Genomic DNA, 24,339 nt, shown 5'->3' with positions numbered 1-24,339 from the left:
GCTCCCGCTGTTTGCGGAGAGGTCCGCGAAGCCTGGGCGCGCTGATCTCAGCGCGCGCAGGCTTCCGCATGCTGGCAACTCTCCGCAAGCAGCGGGACCGCTCCCGCTGCTTGCGGAGAGATCCGCGAAGCCTGGGCGCGCTGAGCTCAGCGCGCGCAGGCTTCGGCATGCTGGCAACTCTCCGCAAGCAGCGGGAGCCCAGCGCTGGACTCCCGCTGCTTGCAGAGAGGTGTGCGAAGCCTGGAGAGCGTGGGGGGTCTGTGCGCACCGACCCCTCTCACTCTCCAGGCTTCACCGAAAGCCTGCATTCGCACCATAGGACGCACACACATTTCCCCTTCATTTTTGGAGGGGAAAAAGTGCGTCCTATGGTGCGAAAAATACGGTACTTATCTGCAATACTTTATGGATTTTGTCTAACTAAATCCAATAATATTCTGCAACAGAGGTTTTTTTTGGGGGGCGGGCTTTAACTTAATGCTATGTTTAATTCCTCCCATTATATAATATTCTATCTACTATATATTTTGGGAAGTTGTTTGCTTGCTATGTGTTTGGACACCTCTTAAGATATAAGCAAATTTTGCATGATGGTTCCTGAGTTTCACGATCAGGTTTTCATCTAAGTTAGGATACAACTGGATGCCATTTTGAATCAAGATGGTGGACTGAACCTTTCTGATTGCATTGATCCTTAGAATTCCTGAGCAATGCCGGGTATGATGCTGCTAGTTGCTTATATAGGATGATTGTTGGTTTCACAGACTGCCTGGATTCAGTCCTTTGGGTTGAGTTTCCTTTGATTGGTGGCTCAATAGCCTAATACAGTGGTATCTCGGGTTACAGAGGCTTCAGGTTACAGACTCCGCTAACCCAGAAATAGTACCTCAGTTTAAGAACTTTGCTTCAGGATAAGAACAGAAATCGCACGGTGGTGGCGCAGCAGCAGGCCCCATTAGCTAAAGTGGTACCTCAGGTTAAGAACAGTTTCAGGTTAAGGACGGACTTCCAGAACGAATTAAGTTCTTAACCCGAGGTACCACTGTACTGGTTTCTGGTAAGCTTTTTTCCCTTAGTTTCCAGGAAGATTTTGACACATTTCCAAGTTTCATAGTCACCAAGGACTTGGTTTTGAGATAAGAAACAGAAGCTGGTAAGCCTCCAAGGTAAAAAATACAACATTTGTTCTTGAAATAAAAATCCTTGAATGATTCCACACTCTCTGGAGAGCATAACTGGCAAGGCAACCCAATGACACAACTATGTCAAAATTGCAGGTTTCCTTTCAAGCAATCAAAACATATTCTATTTAGCAGGATCAAGTTTTTAAGCTGTTGCATGGACCTAACTATATTTGAGAATATCCTGTTTATTTCATCATACTACGATGCAAGAAAAGGAAGGGGAAAACTGGTACTGAGATAATAAACTCAGCACGTTTCCAAAACATATATATATATATATGGATAATATATGTGGGTAATGTAAAATGTATATAACCAGCATTGCCTACTTTGCACAATTAACTACCGAAGCATTTACTGTGCTTTTCTAGATAGCTATAAACAGTCATTCGCCAATTATGAACTTAGTATGGGGTGGTAAGTTGGTTATTTGAGCTGTTCTGTGCAAAAGAGCTATTTTAGAAAAAAATTACTGCAAATGTGCCTTCAGCAACAACCAATGGAGAAAGGCACACTGCATCCTTTGAGCTGACAGAAGCAACACACATAAAGAAACCTGGCCACACAATGTGCTTCAGCACATCCACAGTTGGATAGCATGCACTTTTATATTGGATTTTCTTTCCTTATTGGATTATCTGCAAATTGGAAAAGGCTGAATTGGGGTGGGGGGGGGTGGGAGTGCAAGCTGCCACTTGGAGAAGGAAGATGTGCAGATACCAGCAAAATGAAATGAAAAGAAAGACACAAGTAGCTTCAGAAGGACACTAAACTCTGGTGTTGGCAAGCCCTATGTTGCCATAAATCTACCTATAACGAGCTGCTCCTTGTTAAAATAATTGCACTCAATAATGAAGCTCTTTGGTTAAAGAAACACAAGTAATTCTGTACTTGATAAGAGAGTGATATCCTCAGATGGGAAGACACAGTGACTGAATGTTTGAATTGGCTTTCATAAACCTGTTTGCCCATCTGATAACTTTTTCCACCCTTAATGTATACACATTTGTCCAGTGTATAATTTTATGGTTGGAAACATTCCAAATACCGTTTACCCTGGAGCTTTTACCGTAATTTAAAATATATTACCTTTTTTGGAGGCTCTAATAATTGTCTCAGACAACAGTAAAGGACTTCCATTGGAAACATCATGTATAGACTTTTCTGGTACTTTGATGACAGGACCTTCCTTCTTTGCTTCTTTTTTTATTTCCTGTATGAGAAACAGAAACAAAGAAAGAAAGAGGGAAGAACTATTTAGAATGTTTAGCTATGAACTCCGAACCTAGGCCCCAGAGCATTACAAAACAAAGCAATGACAGACTAAAAGTAACACAAGTTAACAACAATATAAGTTAAACTCCAACCCAAATTAGTTTAACTGAAATAGTTTAATTTAAAATGCTGATTTTTTCTTTAAAAAGGAAAAAAATATTATTCATCAAATAATAAAAAGAAACATTAAAATGCAATAAAGCAAGGTGAAAAGCATTTATGCAAATACTAATAAAATTATGTAAAATCTAAATGAATGAGTAACTGCAAGTAATACAAGACAAAACAGGAAGAGGGCAGATTAGGGAAGGCTGCATTATCCCATGGACCGCTGATTATCATACTTATACAGCCCAGTTTTAAAAAACTTGTAGAAGCACCCAAAACAAACAGAAAGCTGCCTTTGCAATGAAACTTAACAACTTCAAGGTTCAAAGTCTGTCTGCACATTTACTACATACGCACGCCAGAAATGGTCTTATAAAAGCTGGAACAACTCAGTTTGGTGAAAGATTGAAATTTGTGTGATAACAACAACAAAAAACCCCAAACCTGTTCCTGGTTGGTAGGCAGAAGGTGTAGAAGCACATGAATAAACTATGGATATTTTCTTAAAATATTTCTACCCTGTTCCCAAGGCCACCCTTCATTGACTTATTTGTGCCCTCAAATTGTGTCCCACCTCGCAAAGCTATGACTGCAGCTAAATTAGACTTTTCCAGCTCATGGTAATTTCCTGGTATACCTCCGGTTGGTTACGCAATACACTATAAATGAAAGCAATGAAACATGCTATGCCGTCAAGAATCTGAAACTTCACTGTTGGTAGATTCTGACCAGATTATAGATTGTGAGCAATGAACATGAAGTTTAATGTTCTACTTAAGAGTGCTATTCCTAAAACTTTACTTGCCTTTGACACTGAAAGTTCCAAAATCACAAAACTGATTATAATATTTTTATTATAGCCTTGACCTATGAGGCAACACTTATTGCTCTGAAAGCAGAAATAAGAGACCTCAATAAACAGAGCTCTAAAATCCGTTCCAATAGACTCTTGGTCAATGGAAAATGGTATTTTCCTATGAGCACATAGCAATTCTGTGGACAAGGCAGGGGCCTTTCTCCAACAATACTTAAGTTTTTCCTGGAGACATTTTCAGCTAGAGAAAACCCTCAAAACAGTACAGGGTAGTAGTCTAAATGTGAAAGCTAGGTTCCTAAATTATCCCTATCTCCAAAATTCTGACAAACTGACCTGAAATCTCCAAATTTAACAAGCTTTAGGTATGTACATAGTACAGATTCGAAATTTCAGAAGTGTAATCTTGAAGTTTAATGAGTAATGAATTAATTTTATAGATTAACTGCTTGGCAATGGTAAATGGTAAATGGTAAACTAACCTCTTCTGAAAGTGGTAGATAGCTTACAGGGTGGGGTAAACAAGAGAAGACTAGCAATTTTGTTAAATAATTATTTCTAACAATCATGGGTTGTTTTCAGAATTTATTCCAGGGCGTTCAAAAGCAGAATACCTATTTTTAGCTACTGTGTCTAAAGACACAACTTCCCTTCTATCAAAATATTTCCTCTTCTTTGGACTGGAAACTCAGCACCCTGATGATCAAATTAATCTGCTACAAAGGGAAAGCAAAAAACAAACCCAACAACCATTAATAAGGAAATAACCGGGGGGGGGGGAGGATTCAGAGTTACCTGTAATAAAACCTTAAACCAAACTGTCAACATGTTATTTTCTTTTCTGATCTTTGTCTAAATGTTCTGTTAGTCTTGTGTAGATTATTAATCTATTATTCCCAACACCAGTTAAAAATTTGTATTTATATCTTTTACATATACATAAATAAATAAATGGGACGCGGGTGGCACTGTGGGTTAAACCACAGAGCCTAGGACTTGCCGGTCAGAAGGTCGGCAGTTCGAATCCCCACGACGGGGTGAGCTCCCGTTGCTCAGTTCCTGCTCCTGCCAACCTAGCAGTTCAAAAGCACGTCAAAGTGCAAGTAGATAAATAGGTACCGCTGTGGCGGGAAGGTAAACGGCGTTTCCATGCGCTGCTCTGGTTCGCCGGAAGCGGCTTAGTCATGCTGGCCACATGACCCAGCAGCTGTATGCCAGCTCCCTCGGCCAATAAAGCGAGATGAGCATCGCAACCCCAGAGTCGGTCACGACTGGACCTAATGGTCAGGGGTCCCTTCACCTTTACCTTTACATAAATAAATAAAGGTTTTTTTCTTACAGCAAATTCACACTATGATTTTTGCACAGTAAAAATCCAGGAAACTTTGCAATTGTCAATGCTGTGATAGGCTTTTTACACAAGTAGAGGCTTATATATTATGGGACCGACACCCATAATGGTTAGCTCAGTGCAAAGTAATAAGGTAAACAACAACTTAGAAATCCCAATTCCCAGCAAATATCAAAGCCAAAGAGGATACAAATATTATTAATAAATCAGAATGAGCTTCTAAAGAGAGGACATTTGCGTCTCCTCGTCTGCTGCAGGGACTGAGGAGACTGTGTGCCAGGCATGAGTTTTAGGGCCACTGGTATAGTGCCCAGCTATTCACACACAAATCTACTCATGAAGAGATGGAAGCTCATGTAATCACCTACCCAGATCAGAGCCCGGCTAGATACTAGAAAGGGGTGAAGGGCTGAGCTCCTATGTTCTGAAAGCTTCCTAGAAGCTCTGTGCTCAAGTGCTCAATCTTTTCTGAACCAGATAATGGGGAACTTCAACAGATCTGTTCAGATGTGTCAGTTTTTTCAATGATTTTGGTTAAAACAATTCAAGGGGGGGAAATACTGACAATTCTAGTCATATTCAACACAACTGATTCCTATGTTACGGGAGAACTACTGTGTCTCTTATGCTTTCAAACTAAATTCAGGCTTGGGGACATCACTAGGCCCAATACCAAGGAAACCCAAAAGACACTCTTCTCCAGCCCATAAGGGAAGTCATTCAACACAGGAGCCAGGCTTAACATATACTATATAGTTCTATTGTAAGAGAGCCACAGAAATCTGGGATACATTCAGCTTTCATTATCAGCATCTCACTCATGTAGAATAAAGCATCATGAAACACTAGGAAATCTCATGAAGAACATGATATAAACAAGCTTGACTAGAGGATAATGTGACATTTAATGATGTGTTGCATTGCTTTTGTCAGAGTGAATGAAGATTTCTGGTTATTTTATCATCATTCTTGTTTAACAAAGGGAGGTGGGAGCTATAAACATTTGGGTAGCAGAACAGCAACTCAAATGGAAATATGCAGTCCTTTGGAACAAATCCACAAGTTAAATTAATGTGAATAATTTATAGAATTACTGCAAGCTCTGGAAGCTCCTACACTGCATTTTACTACACTGTAATGACATAGTAGCTAATGGAGGGTAAGGAGAAAAGCAAAAATGAAAGAGCTGGTGTGTTGTGTTTTTAATGTGAATCTAGTAGGACCTCAAGGTTTCTGGAGAACAGCAGACAGCAGTAAAGGTAAAGACAGAGGCCTACATGCTAGTGTTATTCCAAAATGAAATTGTTCCTTTCACATACTGCCAGTTCAGCAGCTCAGGTAAAAATTGGCTTCAAACTTCTCAAAGAAATGAGCTCTGAATGCACTGGGTAAGATGGTGAATGAATGGGGCAGACAGAGTTACTTTCTTTGAGCATGCTCCATAGCACCACTGAATCACCTATAATGCACTTCAATGAAAAGTGAATTTAGTCCTGGACACTATTCCCATTAAATCACATTAGGACCACAGATTTAAAGGTATAGAATAGGTATGAACAATCTATAGCCCTAGGACTGCATGGGACCATTAGCAAAATTATAAAAACCCTCTGCAAGCGATTAGTTCAAGAAGAGCAATGTACCTGCTTCACTCACAGAAAACAACAAGGAAGTGGCAGGGAGGGGAATGAACCCTGCTCACCTTTGGCTCTGGCCCCATCCACTACCCTTGAAGGAATGTGGCCTTCTACACAAATAATCTGTACCGGAGTTGGCAAATTTATGGAATCAGCAGACAAGACTTCTAAATTACATTTTGAATTGGAGCAAGCTGATATACGCTCTCTCATTAGTGCTAAATGTTTTGTAAGATCTTCCTAACTTCTTCATCCATGTCATACGCAAACAATGTTTTTCATGTGATCTTTTCTGCTTCAGCCACTGTGGTGTTTCTCCACAAAGTACAAGGTTTCTGTCCTTTCCTGTTAAAATACCTTCTTCCTTCCCGTTTTCCCCTTGAAACCATTGTTTCTAAACATTACTGTGTATTTCATCTCCCCCTTTAAAAGTTCTCTATAATAATCCTACCCTGGTGAATACTTTTCTTCACCCTCCATAACTGCATCTTTTCAGAAATGATGCTTTTACAAACTGTCTCTGCAAGTGATCTGAGTGCTCTACAGTTCCAACTCACTTAAGAAGCCTGCACAAATGAGGCTCCTACAATACAAGAATGCCAAATTCCTTTATCCCGAGTTTCTCCATATTCCAGAACAATCAGTTGCTCAGAACATAACAGATTTCACTTATTGTTATCAGAGAATTTTTAAAAAAGTTTTCACTTGACAAATCTATTGAGATACAATCTAACTCTGTTCCCCTCCCAGGTCTATGCCAAACTCAGAAACAGAAGTACCTGCAGTTCTCTATTTAGAAGCTGTTTTGCAAAACCACTTCAGCTCTTTAGAAAACTATTTCAGAATTCAGAAAATTATTTTTAGACATTTTTGTTGCAGCCACAGCACTTAACTTTCCAATTCAGAAAATGTCAACTGTTGCGGCTGTCAGGGGGAAAAAACAGAATAGAAACTAACAAATGAATAGTGCCAAATGTGCAAAATGCAGAAGAGTCTGCTACCCAAAGCCTGGCCTAAGAAATGCAGAAATGATAGTCTAGGACAGGGTCAGCAACTTTTTTCAGCCGTGGGCCGGTCCACTGTCCCTCAGATCATGTGGTGGGCCAGACTATATTTTTGGGGGGGAAATAAACAAATTCCTATGCCCCACAAATAACTCAGAGATGCATTTTAAATAAAAGGACACATTCTACTCATGTAAAAACACGCTAATTCCCGGACCATCCGTGGGCTGGACTGAGAAGGCAATTGGGCCGCATCCGGCCCCCGGGCCTTAGGTTGCCTAACCCTGGTCTAGAATCAATTATGGTCATATGTATACCTTAACATCAGACTTAATTGACTGGTGTTTTAAAGCAAAAATGTAAAAACAAAAAACTACCCCACTGACATGACTGAATTAAGAAATGGTGTGCAGTAGTGTGCTAGTATTCATAAATTTGTAGAGTTGGAAGCGTCCCTGCATATCATCTAGTCCAATTTCCTGCAATGCAGGAATCTCAACTAAAAGCATCCAACCTCTGCTTCAAAACTTGAATAAGCCATGTAGATTTCTTGACTCTGACAATATTCATTAGCTACAATATGCAATCTTTCCCCAAGGTAAGTGATAGTGGCATGTTATGTTAAGCCCTTATATCTCTCTCACTATGTCCTAGTGACTAGGATACAGTTAACTTCTTCAAATGATTTAGAGAATTACTTCAAGAAAACTGATATCAAAGCAATCAAAGGTGGGTGGTGATCTAGCTGCGTCTAGATAATGGTAGGGTGAGTACAGCAATAATGAAAAACCACTTTTGCTATATTTTGATAAAATGTTTTCCACAATTACAAGTTCTCCTATTTCAAAAGCATATTCTTCAGAGTACTAAGCTGCATAGGAAAATACAAAACTGGTTTTCAAAACATGTTATGCAGTGCATTTGAACGAATAGCACCCTCCTCTTCCAGGACACCACCCTGAACTTCACTTATCTTTTAGCTTTTCTCTGCTTATGCCTGGAAAAGAGGCCTATTGTATAAACATCCAACTTGCTGATTTCTTACAGCAGATCTGTTTAATTTCAAATATTAACAAGAGGCACAGGTGAAGTATAGCACAGCACACATTATTTAGAAGTTCTGCAGCAGCGGCAGTCAGCGGAAGTTTACCCAAGTGCAGCTTCTCATTTTTTTGTGCTCTGATCTAGCTGCAAGCAGCCCACCAACTTCGAAGGGCTCGCACACATCTTCCAGCCCACTGTGTACCTCAGATGGAAAACTCACATCTGGTGAGAAGAAACTGTCTTGTGTGACATTAAAGAGCTTAGTACCCGAGAGCCCACAAATGCAAAACTCCCCAATCCTTCTACTCCTAGCAACAGGAGCTTCCTATGTTCTGCACTACACCTAACACAGCCAATATAAAATGTGGAACAGGAAAGTGTGGCTTAATATGCTCTGTGTGGGCTAAGTGTGGTGCTGTTGCTTAGGATGGGCTGCTAGAGATGTGGGTGCAGTTCCCAGGGTCTGCTGCACCCAAGGAGACAGGTTCACAAGAGTTCACAGTCCCACATGGTATTATATGAAGTTGGCATGCAGAAGCTGAGATGCTTGGACTAGATGAGCCTTGTGGTCCCTTCTAACTCTACAATTCTATGACTCAATGGTGGATAGGGGGAGGGCGACTACTGATACAACTACCAGGAGCTGCTTACAGCCAACCAACTGAACATGGGGGGGGGCGCGCGTATGGATAGCTGAGTACAGAGGAAAATAAAGCTATCCAAAGTTACAAACGAGGCAGACAGCTATCAGAACGAGCCTACAGGTGTGCTCCCTCTGCCTAGTAGGTGTGTGTGTGCTCCCAATCTTTTCTCCTGATTGTCCATCACTAGGTAGCTATGGGATCACTTAGGCATTTGTACATGTACAGTTCCACTTAGCTGCAGCTCCATGGTGCATGTGGTTGGCAAGGGGAGAAAGGAGGGAATCTCGCTATACAGGAAGAATATAAACAGCTCTATCACACTCTTCTCATTTGTCTGCTCCTGTGGCTGTGTGGTTAGAATATTCTCTGTAATAAGACCCAAGCCACACTTGCTGCTTCCTATTACAAACGTTCCTCTTTCACACAGTGCTGCCAGGCACAGCTCATTGGGTATGAGTTTGCTGATCTAGCATCCATTCTGTCTTTTTCAAATGCCTCGCCCTTTGCTTCCGTTTGCGAGGTTGTTCTCCTTCACATAGCTTTTGTCCCACAGTGGGGCTTGAAGCCTTCTCCTGGGGAGACCATGGGTTCTCTAAGCCTACCTTCTACTTTTTAGGTGTAGACCTGATTGTTGTGATTGGAGTGGCAGCGCATGGAATACGTTATGTGACACCTGCAGCCACCGCATGTTGATTGGTGCTCTCTGTAGACAGCTAATATGGAAGTGTCTTTGGGAATGAGACTATGGGCTCATCCACACTTCCGCTCATCCTGTTTACTGTTGAATCATAACAAACATCCACAGAGATTTCTACAGACTGGTGTTTGTTCTGATTCAGAAGTAAACAGCGGGTTTCGCTGGGGAAAGAGAGGGGGCAAATGAATCTTGGGATTGTGCCTACAAAGCACGGGGCAAGTGTGGACAAGGCCTGTGATTGTACTGCTAGGCCTGCCACTGTTGTTGCTATGTTAGTTCTCCTTTCTACTGCTACTGGGTTTTTTGTTTTTATTTCTGCTGAGAGAGCATATCTATGAACTATTTACATGGGGGAAACCTTCTAATACAGTATTTTCCATCTTAGCTGATTCACAGAATTGACCTACCAGCACATTTTACTTTGCAGTTTACTGTTACTTTATCCTATTGTTGCTTTTAGTGACATCTTATGGGAAAGCAGGCTATACTATTTACAATAAATCAATTTTTGTTTGGGGGGGAAATACCGGAAATTACATTAAACACAGATGAATACTAATCTTAAATTAGCACTACCAGTCAGAAGTGCTGAGTTCCACCTGGCATTGCAGGGCTCCTCGTGTGTGTGACATCGGGGAGGCCTGGTGGGGCCTGCTGCCAGGGTGGGGAGGCCTGGCAGGGCCCCTCAAGATTGAGGAGCTCAGTCCTGTCCCCATATACTGGGGGGGTACATAGAGTATGAGCCTACGCTACCAGTGGGCTACATAGCAAATTAAAGATTGCGGCCAACATTCAAATAGCTACTTTTTTTATAAACCACGTGGGGGGGGGAGAGGGAGAGACTTTGAGTAGCGGATTACATGCTATTTTACTCAAAGTTTTTGTTAAATTCCCATAGTTTTAGAAGTATCATGCTACGCAGCATGTGAAGCTCTTGCTCAAAGGTCCTCAAAAGCATCCCCTCTCTCTATAGGAGTAATTGAGCGGCTCTTTGAATTCTAGCCAATGTTATGATGTAGCATGCCTGAAGCAGATTAAAACCAAGATGAGAAGGAAACAATGATTGATACTAGAGATCATTTGCAAGCATATGGGCAATCTGTAATACATTAGGTAGCATACCTACAATGAAATATGCAACTTGGTAAGAGAGGGCAGGCCCAGGCCACCTCTGCACTGCAATTTCATGTAATCTCTAACCACAAGGTTTTTCAATCAAGGCGTTCAAATTCATGAGTTCCAATGCACAATTATAATCAAAAGCAAAAACCCACACTGCAGCATTTCAGGTTTCCTTCTTTTATACTGCATTTTCTTCTCCTTCCCCCCAACCCAAACACAGTTATTAAAAATTCCCTCAGTGACAACACAATCCCCAACTCCTAAAACAGCATTTAGACAGATTATTCTACTTTCAGAGCATAAAGCTTTTAAAGGTTGTTTCAAACAACAACAACAACAACAACAACAACAACAACAACAACAACAACTCGATAGTTCCAACAGTTTACTGTTTTAGCTATATTGAGCTAACCATGCAAACATTCATTATTTGGTTAAAGCTGCAAGGCCTGGGGGGGGGGATCCACTGTACCTACATAAGTACATAAAAACTGTGAAATCCTATTATATGCAAAATGCAGTAAGATCAGAGTCAGCTCCTGGGGGGGTTTAAAGCCTCTTTTCAGATTTGTTTTTTTCAAAGGAAGTACGTACAAAAATCTATTTTTAGACCTACATTGTATATGTTTACATGGTTTTCTCCACTAAAGAAACAAATGCTCCTGAATCCTGTTTTTTATCTGATCAGCACTGATTGCAACATTATTATTCAAATCATGCCCTACGTGAGCCATATGTGCTGTTTGACTTGAAAATTAGACAATAGAAGTAAGCACTACAGCTTGACAGACTAATGTCAGAAACGTTTATGTTAACTCTGCTTGTACGCCTCTTGACATTTTCTCAAACAGACATACTGAACAAGTTTTCTCGACTGCTCAGAATCCATATCCCAAGCTAGAAATTTGCCAGAACAGCAGTTGTTCATCACTTAATTCAGTTTTGCTATGATTCTATCTAGCCTTTGCCAACAATTGTACTGCTGCTGGCCTCTTTTATAGTCCAAAACATTTGATCTATATATTTTATGTACTTATATACTACCTTTCTTCCATTGGATGTAAAGTGGTATACATAGGATTGCTGGGTGTGCTCCTAACCAGCCAAAGACCTGTGTAACGTCAGCAAGGGAGCTATCGCATGTGCCTTCAAGACGACAGCAACACTCCTATGCCAATCATTCTCTCTGGGCTATCAGTCCCTTTAAGAGGCATATTCTTGATTCACTTGGAAACTCCATTATTTACTTAGTCTTTATACATTCAGTGGAAGAGGAATATGAGTGAAGTCTTTAGAATCAAGTCTAATTAAGCACATCTTATTCGTAAGTAGCTTGTGAAGAACTTGTACATCTGTGCATGCATCTGCACATGTGGTATATTTTTCATTTACTGACAGCCCTCCAGATTGCAGCCACAAGATATGAATAGATTTTATGCATTTTGAAATTATTCCTTTGAAGCTTTGCCTTCTCTAAGTAGGGGTGGGTGTGTGGGTGGATGTACACACACACCCACACACACCCACACACACAGAGAGAGAGAGAGAGAGAGAGACATTCAGAAAATGGAATAAACACAGTAATGTTAAGTTCTGTGTTGTTGTTTTTAATGAAAGAATCCAGCATGGAGTGACTTGTTTCTTCTCTGCTTTAGCTCCACCATTAGATAAGATTTTCTGCATAAAAAGAAATAACATCAAAGTGGAGCTATAGGGCATGGAAATGCTGCCTCATAGTCTGTCTTTAATGCCACTCTAAATGGCTTTTGAATAGTTGTATCACAGCCTAAATATATTTGATAAGTTTATTTTGAAGATTTCTAAGCTGCCTTTCAAAACATAAAGCATTTCCAAGGGGGCACATAATCACTATAAAACCATTATAAAATCTACCAATAACAAACTTATAGCAACGGCAGAACAATTGATTTCAGTAGAACAATTCTAACGCAGCTCTAAAAATGGCTGAACATACAAAACAGTAATAATTTTAAATAATTTTAAATGAACCTACACTTCTGAACAAAAGCAAATTGAAATCTTACAAGTCTTAGAGTCCACCTAAAGAAAATCATATTACATTATGATTTTATTACATGGGAGTCGGTGGGGTGTAGACCCAGGTTTATATCCACACACAGGCCCTAAAGCTCTTGAACCAACCACTGATACACAGTCTAACTTGCCTCGCAAGGTTGTTGTGAAGGTAAAAGGTGGGGAACTGTGTCCACCACCTTGAGCTCCTTGGAGGAAGGGCAGGAGACAAATGTAATCAATAAATAAATCATGTGACTGACATTTGGAAACCTGACTGACTGAAGCCAGCGTGGTGTAGTGGTTAAGAGCGGTGGACTCGTAATCTGGGGAACTGGGTTTGATTCCCCTCTCCTCCACATGCAGCTGCTGGGTGACCTTGGGCTATTCACACCTCTCTGAAGTCTCTCAGCCTCACTTACCTCACAGAGTGTTTGTTGTGGGGGAGGAAGGAAAAGGAGAATGTTAGCCGCTTTGAGACTCCTTCGGGTAGTGATAAAGCGGGATATCAAATCCAAACTCTGACTGTCATGGGTAATGATTTCCTGTTACTTCAAGAACAAAGGCCCCCCCTACCCCGACCAGAGAAGAATGGCAAACCAAGTTGATGGACTATGCCAAAATGGCAAAATTAACTAAGAAGCTCAGAAATCAAGAAGACAAGAACTTTAACAAGGAATGGGAAAAGTTCATAATTTATTCACGAGACCACTGTAAACAGGTTAAAACATTAGCAGGATTTAAACCACACTTGTAAAGTAATGGAAAGTATGGATAATTTAGAAGGATTAAAAATTTGGATAAGTATTGATATGCAGTTGTAAAAAATACCGTTAGGACCCATGGAAGGGATGGGGGGAAGTCAGGAGATTCAGAGCAATCTTGATATTTGGATTTGGAACTGTTTTTTTGTTGTATGCTTATACTTTTTTAAAACAAATTTTAAAAATATACAAAGAAGAAAAGAACAAAGATCCTCAAATAAGAACCAGGTTGGTAATTTTAATGTTCACATGCATGAACTTGCTCCAAAATACATATTGCCTTACTTTTGAAAATGAAGTACATTAATTCATCTTAAATTATGGAAAACTAGTGGGGGGAAAACAATGACAACACTACAGGTGTATGTGGAACCAAAAATGCAACCTATTGCAAGGGAGTAGTAATACTTCAAAGGTAATGATGTATTAGAAGAGTTTGGATTTGATATCCCGCTTTATCACTACCTGAAGGAGTCTCAAAGCGGCTAACATTCTCCTTTCCCTTCCTCCCCCACAACAAACACTCTGTGAGGTGAGTGGGGCTGAGAGACTTCAGAGAAGTGTGACTAGCCCAAGGTCACCCAGCAGCTGCATGTGGAGGAGCAGGGAATCGAACCCAGTTCACCAGATTACGAGTCTACCGCTCTTAACCACTACACTACACCACACTGGCATTAAGTTCCGTTTTACCTGACTATTCGATTTTAGCCCTATTAGAAAACTACTCTGTCCTCGGTTCTGTCTTATTTTGAACACTGATAACAAAATGAATAATTGTACTAGGGTTTCATCTTAAAATTTAGCTAGGCATAATTGTAGAATGCTTAATGGTATAAAAACCAATGATGGCTGCTACAGATTCTGCTCAGCTGATAAAATGTTGTTAGATTTCTTGGACATTTAATGGAAAGGCAAGGTATAAATGTTTTAAACAAGCTACCAAGCCTCCTCTTCTATCCAGGGTAGCTTTTAACAGAACAGTTTTCCCTCCAGACCATGTAACTGCAAGCGTCAAGACAGATTAGAGGAAAACATCTTTCCAAACGAAAGACTGTACAGTAGCTTGAAACACTTGAATCTAATTCCTTTTAAAAAATTTAAGTAATAGGCTTTTGAAATAACATCTTGGGGAAAGCTGTATCCAGGCACCCTGAAATCCCTCAAGCAAATGAGGGAGAAAAAGACCAAGTGTACAAGCTCTATCACCACTACCCTTCTGCCTTTGGAGAGCAAATAGCTGCAGTGAGGCACCTGCTCCGACTATGGAAGATCAGGGTTCAATACTGCATATGGCATCCACAAGAGTTGAACTGGCTCTCCATTTTGTAAGTTACCCCTCCACCTTGTGGAAGGCAACAAGGATGGCGAGGGGCTTGGAGCTAGTGTGCTCAACCTTCTTCATGAAGGATTTAGAATGCCTGAACGGGTCAAATGTAGTTGGCAGATGCAGCTTTAAAACAATGCATTTATACTAAGCCATGCACATATCCCAAGCAAGCTCTACATCTGTATCTCATAAGCCACAGAGGAGCTAATGATCAAAGTGCAGCCTTGGTTTCATCCTCGCTTCCATGCCTGCCTCTTTTCCTTCTCAGAAAGTTCCCATTTCTTCACTTGCTGACTTCCCACTCCCTGCTCTCCCCTAGAGCACACGATGCCATATATCTTTGCCCATATATTCAAAATATAAGTCCTCAGCTAACGAGCGGTAGGTGTAAGGCCATGAACTCAGCTCCCTCCTTATCAAGAGCAAGAAATTGAAGGTAGAAAACAATGACATCTCCCATCAGCAAAGCTTCAACCAGAGCTATAAACAGGCAGGGTGAGGTTAAGGACACAATGTGGAAAAACAATGGGGAAAACTTTAAAACAAGGAAAAATGAAAAGGAACAAAACAGAATTTTCAAACAAGGGGATTCTATTACTTTCCTCCTCAACAGTATTTTTATGAAAAAATTTAGGTCAATACATAAATCCTTTGTGGCATGAGCCACATGAGGATATACGGTATTTATCCTTTGTGGCATGACAGCAGTCAGACACACAAAGCAGACAATGGTAAATACACACATAGCTGGAAGTGTGGGCAGAGGAAACCCTTGATATAATGCTGGCTGCAAATTCTGCAGGATACTATCACTCCACTGGCTTTTCACCCCATAAACAACAGCTTAAGAGTAGGCTTAAGAATTTGTTCCAATATTTTGTTTGTTCAGGTGTTTCAACACATTCTTCATCTTACAAAATGCCTAATGTATCAAAACTAGCCACTAAATTCTGGGAATCTGAGATTTCAAGTGTCAGGATGTAAATTTATATAAATAAGAGTCAATTGTTTTAAAGTCAAAATCTAAACCTTATTCAGTTGGTTTGATAAGTACTCAATAAACTCAACCCAAAGATGTAAGTGCCCACCTTCCCAATTCAGATGTCCTTGCCAATTAACATGCTTCATTCGCTATGCTTCTCCAAAACAATTTAACAAGCAGCACAAGATGCAGTGTTTTCTGAACTCATTTCCGCCCTGTAGAAACTTGTAGAGAGAGAGAAACAAGCAACAACATTCTGAAATCTAGTGCTTTCCTGCTAAAGACATGTGGCCCAACTTTGCTTTATTTGTGTAGAATGACTGGATCAGCTGAGAACATTACATGTACCATATCACTTGGGTAAAAGCTGTATGGTTATATTAACCATATGAAATTAATTGTGGATTCTGTTGGAGATGTGAAAGGAAGGAAGGATTTAATTAAAGGATATCTGGTTTAGTGTTTACTAGCTAGTCTAAACATGGGTCTGGAGACAAACTACTGCATAGTTGTGCACTTCAGACTCCTCAGAAGCAATGCATAAACATAGAATTGGGAGGTACCACAAAAGTCATATAGTCCAACTGCCTGTAATGCAGGAAACTTTTTGCCCAACATGGGGCTCGAACGCACGACTCTGAGAGTAAGTGTCTCATGCTGTCCAGACTGAGCCAGCATACACAGTTGTACCCTAGACTGCTACATTTGTTATGAAAATCCATATTAAACAGAGGATTATACTGTCACTACAGAGCACAGGCACAATGCGACTTACGTAAAGGCAACTTTAAAGTAGTTTTCCCCACAGAAAAGAGCCCCAACAACTTATCAGTATTTGCAATGATATGCAGATCGCTTAATTGGGTTTTAAAGTGCAGGTCAGAATTCTGTCTGCTCGTTGATCAAAGGTAAAATTAACAACTTTCACTGTCTTAGACTTTCAGCTTATCCCAATTCAGAAATCCCTTCCTACTGCTTTCCACAAATCTCAGCCTGCATTATGTTTCTACCCTATGTTGTATGTAAATCTTACAGAAATTACTCTTCTAAGGTGCTACTGGAAGGAATTTTTTAATTTTGATTCTGAAAAGAAAGTTCACTAAATTAAGGTGCAAACAAAGAAAGTTCACAATCAAAACTGCATATTTTAGAATTATCTGATATCACATCAAGCAGGATCCTAAATGCCAAACAGCAATTTTCTGCATATGTAGCAGAGCTTTGTGGCCTCCCCATTCCCTATTACAATCTTATGTAATATCCACCCCCCCAAAAGTCCATAATAAAATATAGGGCAACTTTCAGCAACTGCATCTGACTGATGTTTAGTCTTGAGATGGACAAAAGGTTTTTGGCTTTGCACTGTACTACCTAGCACCTGCTGGACTTGGAGGGCTACAGTCTATTCCAGAGCTTTCCAAACTTTTCATGTTGGTGACACACTTTTTAGACATGCATCATTTTGCAACACAGTAATTCAGTTTTACTAGCAAACCAGAGGTTAAACTAACCCCTTTCCAGCCCCGGGAGAAGCGTGGGGAACATTCACGCGACACACCTACACACTGCAGCTGACACACTAACGTGTTGTGACACATAGTTTGGAAAGCTCTGGTCCATTCCGTTAAGCTACTTTTGCCTTCCTGAGAACAGAACTGGAGGTCACTTAATACTAGCTTTAACTGTAGGACTCTTAGTAGTAGATTTAACTGTAGTAGCTTTAACTGTCCGGTCTCTTAGTAGGCATTCTTGCTTCGCAAATTTAGATTGTAGCAATTCATTGTGGGGATTCCAGGTGAAAACATCAAGAAGCAGATTGTGTAAGACTGAAGTCAACCCATACTTGCTCTGCAGTCTACCCAAAACATTTATATATATAAATAAGGTTAGAGGAATACTAGATTGTGTATCTAGAATCATAAACTAATGCCAAAGTGCTGGCAATCTTTTACATTTATACACTTACATTTTCTGCAAAACAGAAAAACAGTGATGTTATCTATTACCACATCATCCTTACCTTTGTTTGTTTGTAATCATTTTCATCCATAGGCAATTCATAATAACTATATTTTCCCATCTTACCATATACTTTGTAGTTACCGTATGGGAAAACGCTTGTGGAACATTTCCTTAATGATATGGTGCAACATGTGTTTAAACTCAGATGTCGCTAAGCTTTCAATAAAGGAGCAAAAGTCCTGCTTGCTGGGAACACAGTGGCGTAACAAGCAGAAGTCACTGCACAATGGAAAAATACCAGAATCTACCCACTCTCCCTCTTCATAAATCTTTGCTCTCCAGTATTCCAAATGTGTCTGCAGGTCCACAACTGCTCCACAAAGCAGAAACAAAAAAGGCAAAAAATTGCTATTGCATGTCAAAAACTTCATGTTAACCAATGCATTAAGTGTTATTCATTGCCAATTTGCATATACAGGTAACTTGCATGCTGCTCGGGAATTTGATTCCGGGGGCCACACATAAATGCGAAACTGCCTAAAGCCATGAGCTGCCAGAACTGCCCTCCCCCAATGTGGAGGGCTGCTTACTGGGTTCTGGAAAGGTCATAAGAGCTTTGTAGGGCCTTCCCATAACCTTCCCAGAGCCTAGTAAGCAAGTCGCTTCAGTTATCCAGCTTTGGGAACGCAGTGAGAGAGCTCTGGCAGTGTCTCAAAGCTGCAATTGCTTAAGTGAAAGCAGTGTGAGATGCACTTTAACTTTTCCAGAGGGTCCATGTTTACTCAAGTATAGATTATGGGACTGTGTAGCTATCTAAGTAGTAAACCATGGCTTGGAATTATGACCAGGCCTCCTCCTCGACTAAGGTGGAGAGGCAGAGGGACCTTTGTCCCCATAAGTCCAGACCCAGCAGTCCAGAATGTTAAGAGTACAAGCCCAGATCTGCTTTTGGATCATGTGCTCCCTTGTTGACCTTCCAATCATGAGTGGCTATTTTATTTCCAGTTCTGTTTTTTTAAAAAAGAAAACCACAAATTGCTGCTTCATACAAACAGGTAAGCTATGGTTTGTACTTGCTGCCTAGCACATCAGAATTTGCTTCTGGTTTGCAGGAAAGTGTAAACCATGGTTCACACTTTTGGACAACGTAATAATTGGGGGGGGAGGGGAAGCATCTATGTGGGAGAAGAAGGTGACGCAAAGTGCTCTGGAAGAACATTATTCAGAATGTGTATGAATTGAAAATCTTTATTAGGCTCTGGACTAAGCATTTTAATAAGGGGAAACCATAAAAATCTCCCTTATCTGCCCCCATTGAACTCAAGTTTGGTTCTCAGGGGATGAGAATCACTTCAAGGGGGAAGTGTTAGTTTCCTTCTGGTTCTTGTGCTAAGCATTGTACTGATATGAATGAAGGCGTTTCAAACAAAAGCTGGGGTTTTTAGGTCAATCGGTTATGTTTCTGGCTCCGTTTCAGATAAAAGCTTACTCGCAATTGTAGCAAATACTTCATGATAGTCAGCAGCCAGCAAAACTAGGTGCTTTTCAAAAGTATATTAATGAAACACATTTATTGGACTCAAGATACATAGAAGAAAGGTATTTAAGAACTCTTGAGTGTTTTCTTTTGTGATTCAAAAAGAACTGAGAATCCCATATCAAGTTGCAGGAGACAAGCACCTATGCAATGATGACTTTAAGCCATTTTTAAATTTAAACTAACCTATTGTTAGTGCTATTGTTATAAGCTGGGGGGGGGGGAATCCCCAAAAGCTCTCCAATTTAATAAATGCTTGGAGCCAGACCTTGGAATTAGCAAAGTGCTAAAATATAGGTGAGACCCATTCTCTGGGACCAGAAAGCCACTTGGTCAGAGGGGCCATCAGGAAGTGATTAAGCTAACAAGAGACAGGAAGAGAAGCGATCAGCTTAACTAAGCCTGTGTGCCAGCCAGCAACTGGCTGGGTAGTTTGGAAGGCAATGGGGAAACTGCCAAGTTTCTGAGTATGTTGTCACAGGGAAAATGCGGCAGCAGCCATTAGAACTAGCTGGGAAGCAGGAGCAAAGGGATGGTGCTCAGGATGGCTCCGTCTGCAATGCTGGGCTGCTATGAAGAGCAAGCTGCTCTTGAGATGACAATGGTTTAAGATCTGCAGCCCCTTTCATCTAAGGTAAAGCTAAAGGGACCCCTGACCATTAGGTCCAGTTGTGGCCGACTCTGGGGTTGCGACGCTCATCTCGCTTTATTGGCCGAGGGAACCGGCGTACAGCTTCCAGGTCATGTGGCCAGCATGACTAAGCTGCTTCTGGCAAACCAGAGCAGCGCACGGAAACGCCGTTTACCTTCCCGCCGGAGCAGTACCTATTTATCTACTTGCACTTTGACATGCTTTCAAACTGCTAGGTTGGCAGGAGCAGGGACCGAGAAATGGGAGCTCACCCCGTCGCGGGGATTCGAACTGCCGACCTTCTGATCGGCAAGTCCTAGGCTCTGTGGTTTAACCCACAGCGCCACCTGCGTCCCTTTCATCTAAACTCAGGTGTAAATATGTGTAACGTAATTAAACCATACTACAGCCTCCACCACAACCTGATTCTCAACAAAAACACGCCCTTGGGTGAGAGCTGAGCCAGTGAAGATGCTGAAATGACAGCATAGTAATTGAGAACGGTGTTCATCTGCAGATGAAGAAATGTGAGCATGGGATCACAGCAGCAGATGCTGCAATACAGCTAGTCATGAATCACACTGCATAGAGCTACTGCCGCACTTGCTAGCCTTATTCTAGCCAGTCCCAGGGTGGGAAATATTTTCAGACCATGGGCTACCTTTCCCACCTGGGCAACCTTCTGGGAGCTACATGCTGGGGTGGACAGAGACAGAGGCAAAACTGGGCAAAGCAACCAATGGACATTTACCTTTGTATGGTAGGTTGGTTTCTCTACATAGACACGTCGTATCTTCCATCCAGGCAACCAAAATGCATTACCAAAGTTCACAAACACATTCCAGCCAGGCAAAAACAATCAAGGAGCATATGAAGTAAGCCTGGTGAGGGACGTGACCTGGGGAGAGTCCCAAGGGCCAGGTACAAGAAGATTGGAGGGCTGCATTTGACCTCTCACCTAGTCCATGGATAGCTAATGTCAGCAATATGCAGACAGGGCTGAAGAACATTCCCACCACCACTACCACAAAATAACCAACCAATATTTAAATAACAGTATTTTGACACACACAACAACAGCACATTCATTCTCCCTTCCTTTCAACTTTATTCATTTCCTCACTAGAACAGTACAGTTTCTTCAACATCTGCTACTATATGTTGGCAGAAAGATATGCATTTCCTTCCACATCTTTACAGTGACAATGTGGAAGCCAACAAGCTGTTTCTGCAACAAGCAGCAACAGAGCCTGCCTGATAATCATGTACTCAGGAAAACACAGTACTTCCGGCTATAAAGCGATTGTTCCAAACAAAAGTGAACATTAGATGACAAAGGATATATATATATATATATATATATATATATATATATATATGTTCAGAATAAAGTTTAAAATGTAGTTTCTTCCTAGTTCATGCCAATATCTAATTCATTAGATTAATGTTTTCTGTTTATTAAAAAAAAAACTTAACAATCAGAGTTATCAGAGGTACATGAGGGTGGAAGGAGTTTGCTATATATGTACCATGGGCTAATGGAATCTGAATTGAAGGTTTATTTTTATTTTAGTCTGCCTGACACATTCCTAGTTTAAGTGTTGTTGTAAATAAAAATATGCCCTTTTCCCTTATGGGGTATTCAAGAGCCCATATAGAGTCCTTACATAGGTTCCCTATTGGTAGGAGAAAATAACAGAGGCCAACCAGAGAATATTGAGAAGCAAAGCAGCTAGTAAGCTTGATCTTTATTGATCTGTTGCAACAGGGTACTCCCCTCACACGCAGGAGAGGAGGAGGACCCCCAAAATTGCTGTGCAAGGGCTTATAAAGACTTTTGAAATTCCCATCCTGTAGATCAAGACCACACCCAGAAACATTATGCATACATCACAGAAGGGGTGTAACCTAAGACCACCCCTCAGATACATCCCACCTACATCACAGACATATCCTTGAGACATCGTATGTTGTAAAATGGCAAAGGACAAAACACCAACTGAATTTTTCAGTCAGTAGTGGACCTTCCTGCTAAATGTAAAGCATAGCCACTATTGAGAAAATGTTTATCCCAAGAGCTAGAATGCCACAAGTAATTTAGTAACAAAATGCAACATATGTTATTTTTATAGGATATATTTACACAAAGGCATCCATTTACAACATACGATGTTATTATTTGTGGGGCAAAATTTTTTAAGAAAAATTCTAGCCCCAAAGGGGGGATAATGTGATAGGAATTTTATGGTCTTAGATATATGGTAATGTTCATAACTGCACATACATAGATCAACACAGGAAGACCAACCTGGAACCATTTTGATTCCTAAACTGACCAAATCCTTTCTCTGCAAGGTTAAACTGGAAAAGCCTCGCCATTGTCTCTTTCCTCACAAATCCTGTCTCAAGGATATGTCTGTTTGAATAAGGTGTGAGCCTGTGACCTGGCCCTGGAAATAAGTATTTTACCACTACAAAAGAATGGCCAGGCTCCCCAGGAAATCCAATCAAGTAACCTGCCAGACAGGAGATAAACAAGGACAAGAGAAAAACAACATTTAAATTTCTGTGATGTAGGTGGGATGTATCTGAGGGGTGGTCTTAGGTTACACCCCTTCTGTGATGTATGCATAATGTTTCTGGGGGTGGTCTTGATCTAGAGGATGGGAATTTCAAAAGTCTTTATAAGCCCTTGCACAGCAATTTTGGGGGTCCTCCTCCTCTCCTGCGTGTGAGGGGAGTACCCTGTTGCAACAGATCAATAAAGATCAAGCTTACTAGCTGCTTTGCTTCTCAATATTCTCTGGTTGGCCTCTGTTATTTTCTCCTACCAATAGGGAACCTATGTAAGGACTCTATATGGGCTCTTCAAGATGACGAGCAGAATCCGAAACCAGGGAAGAGAAGCAGCGGAAGAAGAATGGAAAAAATTTAAGGACTATTTAAAGAAATATTACAAAATTAATGAAAGCTAAAATGATGTTGGATTAGAAAATAAATGGTTACTATTAGTAATGGATAAGATAAGGAGAATAAGGAAGATTAAACTAAATTAAAATAAGGGAAGATTTGCTGAATAAATGATTAGAAATTGGAATACAGAAAAGGGAGGCATGAGGAAGTCGGAGAAGCAAGGTATAAGAAAATAAGATCTGAAATTGTACCTGTTTTGTTTGTTTGTTTGTTTGTTTGTTGTGTTTATTGTATTGTATTGTTATGTTTCTGTTGTTATAAAAAAAAAATTCTTTAATAAAAAATTAAATAAAAAAATATATATATGGGCTCTTCAATACCCCATAAAGGAAAAGGGCATATTTTTATTTACAACAGTGTTCACATGTTTGTCCAACAAATTATACATAGAAAGCACTCTTGGCCTGGGGAGTATATACTTCTGACATTATTGTTAAAGAGAATTATCTGAAAGAGATTTGGGGTTGTAAATATTTAAACATACCCAAGATTAAACGAGAGAGCTGCTGGTTGGATAACATAACACAAGTGAATTGCTTTAATGGGGCCACATTATAACATTCCTTTCAAACCAATACACATTAGAAAGGTTTTGGTCCCAGAGAAAAAAAAAAGGATGACTTACTCCAATGGGGAAAAGAAATAGAGCAGACACCCAAACTTAGAAAGGCCTCATTCAGTAAAAGAAGAAGAAGTTCTATTTGCACAGCTTTACATAAATGACAAAAGGAGAAGCTTAGTCTTTTGAATTTGATCAACTTGGCAGCCAAATTATTCTAATCATTCTAAAGAGGCATCTAAAGCTCTGCAAGGATTATAATTTTTATGTCTATCATTCCAGTTCTTTCAATCAAATGTTTTTCTTTCAATTATGACCTTGTTCCTATGGAAACTATTTGAGGCTTTTGTTACAGTAGAAAGGGTCTTATAAAAGTTAATAATCATTAGCATTAGAGACTGTAAAATATAAACTGTATGCACATAGTTTATACTGAGGGGTGCTCATTCAGGGCTCCACTACCACAAGGTGAGCCTTTTCCAATAAAGTGCTTGAGACATCATTGAAGAAATTAAAATGAAAGGTTCAGACAAAATGAAAGAGAAAACAGAGCTAGCATTACAAGACAACCATTAAACAAGCAACTCTTAAGAAGCTGGCATGTTTTGTTTTTCCTGTTAGGTGACAGCAAAAAAAGAGCCTGTTACCTGTTGGTGTTTGACACATGACATTCTGATAGCTGGATTGTTG

General features: G+C 40.4%; 1 protein-coding gene across 4 annotated transcripts in view; it reads right to left on the bottom strand.

Annotated features, from left to right (window-relative positions):
* SH3KBP1 (SH3 domain containing kinase binding protein 1) overlaps positions 1 to 24,339 on the bottom strand; it is a 136,808-nt gene that overhangs the window by 81,370 nt on the left and 31,099 nt on the right. For all 4 annotated transcript variants that reach the window (XM_053387111.1, XM_053387108.1, XM_053387110.1 and 1 more), the window contains exon 3: positions 2,274 to 2,397. In XM_053387111.1, the coding sequence (XP_053243086.1) occupies positions 2,274 to 2,397 (124 nt within the window). The remainder of the gene's footprint in view (positions 1 to 2,273; positions 2,398 to 24,339) is intronic.

This window comes from Podarcis raffonei, chromosome 4, assembly GCF_027172205.1.
Source record: "Podarcis raffonei isolate rPodRaf1 chromosome 4, rPodRaf1.pri, whole genome shotgun sequence".
In the NCBI taxonomy this organism is placed as follows: Eukaryota; Metazoa; Chordata; class Lepidosauria; order Squamata; family Lacertidae; genus Podarcis; species Podarcis raffonei.
Note: the sequence above shows the minus strand (reverse complement) of the source record. Positions and strands in the feature narration are given on the sequence as shown.